This window comes from Parathielavia appendiculata, assembly GCF_033297405.1.
Source record: "Parathielavia appendiculata strain CBS 731.68 unplaced genomic scaffold N657scaffold_17, whole genome shotgun sequence".
Taxonomy (NCBI): domain Eukaryota; kingdom Fungi; phylum Ascomycota; class Sordariomycetes; order Sordariales; family Chaetomiaceae; genus Parathielavia; species Parathielavia appendiculata.
Window position 1 is genome coordinate 316,006 of NW_026944236.1, and position 3,275 is coordinate 319,280.

General features: G+C 52.7%; 3 protein-coding genes across 3 annotated transcripts; all 3 read left to right on the forward strand.

Annotated features, from left to right (window-relative positions):
- Window positions 1–1,088: 1,088 nt before the first annotated feature.
- On the forward strand, window positions 1,089–1,333 carry N657DRAFT_161225 (uncharacterized protein). The gene has a single exon (XM_062786017.1). The coding sequence runs from the start codon at window positions 1,122–1,124 to the stop codon at window positions 1,293–1,295; it is 174 nt and encodes a 57-aa protein (XP_062644173.1). The 5' UTR covers window positions 1,089–1,121; the 3' UTR covers window positions 1,296–1,333.
- A 425-nt stretch (window positions 1,334–1,758) lies between these two features.
- N657DRAFT_649203 (uncharacterized protein) lies at window positions 1,759–2,407 on the forward strand. The gene has a single exon (XM_062793672.1). The coding sequence runs from the start codon at window positions 1,780–1,782 to the stop codon at window positions 1,936–1,938; it is 159 nt and encodes a 52-aa protein (XP_062644174.1). The 5' UTR covers window positions 1,759–1,779; the 3' UTR covers window positions 1,939–2,407.
- Window positions 2,408–2,880: 473 nt separating this feature from the next.
- N657DRAFT_536709 (uncharacterized protein) lies at window positions 2,881–3,273 on the forward strand (the record flags this gene model as incomplete). The annotated part of the gene is made up of 2 exons (XM_062787786.1): window positions 2,881–3,150; window positions 3,250–3,273. Coding segments are annotated over 2 exons (294 nt in total), but the record flags the coding sequence as incomplete, so codon positions are not given.
- Window positions 3,274–3,275: the final 2 nt, after the last annotated feature.

The following is a 3,275-nucleotide window of genomic DNA, read 5'->3' on the forward strand; positions in this document are numbered from 1 at the left end:
TTGTAGTGGCATAGTCCGGAAAATGTGTCCGACTCAATGGGGTGTCCGAGTCAATGGTGAATCACGTTAGCTATATAGGTATAATTATATGTCGTTCAAACGTTTATCCTTTGCTGCCTAGTTGATATCAGTTATTAAGCTACTACTGTATTTAGCATGTATATACGTTATTATCGATGGTGTCTTGGCATTCCATGGCCTTGACCAAAAGGGGTACTGGTGGTGTTCGCTGCCAAACGTTTGGTGTGACTGGTGTAGGAGGTTCTAAGTCGAAAGGGCTAAGGTGTGTAGGAATTTGGTGGAAAATGCAGAAGCGATTCAAAAATCAAACTCGGACTGCAAACTCGCCAAGTCAATAATAGGATATCCATCCGAGCTCATGCACCAAGTCTTCTGCATTGCGCCGCTGACCGACATTGACGGTTCTTCTAGTGCCAACTTCATGACGGATAATACGGGTTTGCCACCAAGGGGCCACACAGTGGTTGACAGCTCGTAAGCTTTCATATCAAGTTGACCTGATCATCTCCAACTCTTTGCGGGCCACCAGAAAGCCGTGAAACTTCAAGAGACTCGACTGGAGACTTTACGAGGCTCTATCCTAGGTTGGGAACCATCTCATAGGGGTTCTGCAGAAAATTCCTGCTTGGGCCCCAATTCTGTGAGCGTGTTGGCGCTGTTGGATACGGCATGAAGTCGGATTCCAGCCGAGATCATTCGATCACAATCATTGGTCACACGTTGCATAACGCATAGCCAGGATTGGCTTAAGGTATCTTGCAGTGCCTTTTCACAGCAGCGGATAAATGACTAGCGTGAGGTCCTGCGTCCTGTAGGCAGCTGTCAAACAACGAGTTCGGCTTACCAGGAAGTGTCGAGCTCGCAACTTCGACGTTGTAAGACGGCGGCATTGAACCGGACAAGCATGCAGGATCCATACCTTAGGCTTGGCAAAATCGTCTACGGATCCGTAGATACAGTGTGGGGTCAAAAGTATCCGAGCACCCCGCATTTCCCAGCTGTTGAACAGCAACAGTTACAGGCTCGAATAGGCATAGACCAACCAGGTGACACTGCATCAATCGAGGCACAAGATGAAGCTTGAATTGGCTGTCTGAACCATGCGTCATGTGTGTGTGTTGCTTGAAAGAACCGAGGGCTTCGGGACCCTCGCCAGACCCTGCTTTTGGGTGGGTGACGAGTCTTCCACGCTTACTGCATTGGGCAACAGTGCCCAGCCCCTGAATTCAGGTGCCAAGGAGCCAATTCAGTTCAACAACCTGCTTCCGATGTAATTGTAGTTAGTTCTTAGTGTTGTTGCGGTATATTTGAGGATAGTTGTTATGGTGGCGGGAAGGGGTGGGTCATTAGCTTATAAGATACGTTACTTGAATCCCATTTTATCTTAATTCAAGCCTGTCATGTCAGTTGGTATCACAGGTCCGAGCGTACCAAAAACCAGGTTTTCGGACCGCCAAAAACCGGCGGGTCCTCCATTTTCCCCGCCAAATTCGGCTCCGTGCTTGCAGGTCATTTGCCTTGATGGGCCTTCGATTTCTCGTGGAAAACCCAATACAAAACGCGCGCGGCCCGCAGAAAGAAATGGCGAAGTAGAAGGCCACGTGACTAGACTTTACGTGCGCAGACCTTCCAAAAGACGCGACGACGGCGAGAACTAACGTTACGCAGCGCAGAGAGCATCGGCACTCAAACACCACTGCTGTCCACGGTTACCACCCTAGGACAAACCCCTAATCATTCCTTTCTCGCCCGATGACTATGGCGGCCACTGCAATTGAGGATGCTCGCATACGCGAGGCAATGGAATATTATCTCCTAAACCTGGAGGGTACGGTGCCCCAAAACACAGTCAAAACCTACAAGCCTAAACAGCAAGAGTGGAAGGTCAGCTGGTCCCCTTCCTGGTACGACTCTTAATCCCATTTCTGATACTACGATAGGATTGGTGCTTCAAGCATTGGGACCCGATTCCTGAGGATTGGGCCGTTAGACAGTCGACCTGGCCGCTAGGGCGACCGCTCCCCGGCGATCTTGTCGACGAAGGCAAGCTGCTCCTTTTTATGAAGACGGAAGTTGTAAGCCGAGCCCCCCGGAAAGGGCACCGCCTTGAGAAGCAGAGGAAACGCCGCCGAGACGCTGCTGTGGCCGTAGGACAAGCTGTCGCCGCCAAACGGCAACGGCGTGATGAAAGTAGCGCTCCCTAGCCGGTTGGCTGGGTAACCAGCTCTGTGCTCCCCGCTAAGCCTTTGAGCAGGCGAGACCATTGAAGTTGCCACTACTCCGGCGCATGCGGCGGTAGCGACCAAGTTCGAGGAGGACGACAACGAGCCCCTGATCGCCGCCCCGGCTCTCGAACTCGCCTATAACTCTGTACGCACCTACATCGCAGCGATACAGAGGCTGTACGACGAACAGAAGAGCCGGCACATCAACCCGGCGCCCCGTCCTCAAGGGATAGCCCTTAAAGCGTTGAAAAAGAGTATCCTCGCCGTCGTCTGGGCTCGCAAGCGCACCGAGTACTCGGACCGCCTCGAGGGAACGATCAAAGACGCCTATACAAAGGCACAACTTCCTCAACACCACGAGGCCGCATGGCGAGAGGATAGCAGCGACATCTCGTGCCTTCTCCGGACGCAGGTCGACTTTCTGTTTGGCAATCACATGCTCCTCCGCCAGAGCAACCGCCGGCCAATGGAGCTCCCGGACTGCTTCCGTTTAGAGCTCCCCAACGAGGGCCAGAAATCAAGGGAATTCCCAACGTACGCCCTCGTCGTCGTCATGAACCAGGGCAAGACGAACCAACACGGCCGGATGGAGTACGGCGCCGCCCTACGGCACCGCGATGTCCGCTGTTGTCTTGTTAGCGCGATCGCGTTTTATTTCTTTTGGCGTTGGCAAGTCGAGCGGGCAGAGCCGTTTCCTACTTTTCAGCGTAGCGAGCACTGGTACGACATTAAGGTCTTGCGCCGGTCTGCAAAGGAAGCGACGAAGGAGCTCTCAGCGCAGACGGCAAATTCGTGGACGTCGAGGTTGTATGCCGCCTGTGGAATCAAAACTTCTAAGGTCTCGCATGCGCCTCGCGTTGCTGCGGCACAAAACGCCGACATGGATGGAGTGTCAGAAGGACAAGTAAGTCAACAGCTTTCGATTTATATAGTGTTTCCCTCTTGATATACCTCGCTCCGTGCAGCTTGGCCAACTTACTCTGGAGATGCTCATATGGACTAGATACGACGCGCCGGTAGATGGAATAA

What these genes read in the sequence shown, in the direction of transcription:
- N657DRAFT_161225 (XM_062786017.1), top strand. Translation starts at nt 1,122, where the DNA reads ATGCGTCATGTGTGTGTGTTGCTTGAAAGAACCGAGGGCTTCGGGACC.
- N657DRAFT_649203 (XM_062793672.1), top strand. Translation starts at nt 1,780, where the DNA reads ATGGCGGCCACTGCAATTGAGGATGCTCGCATACGCGAGGCAATGGAA.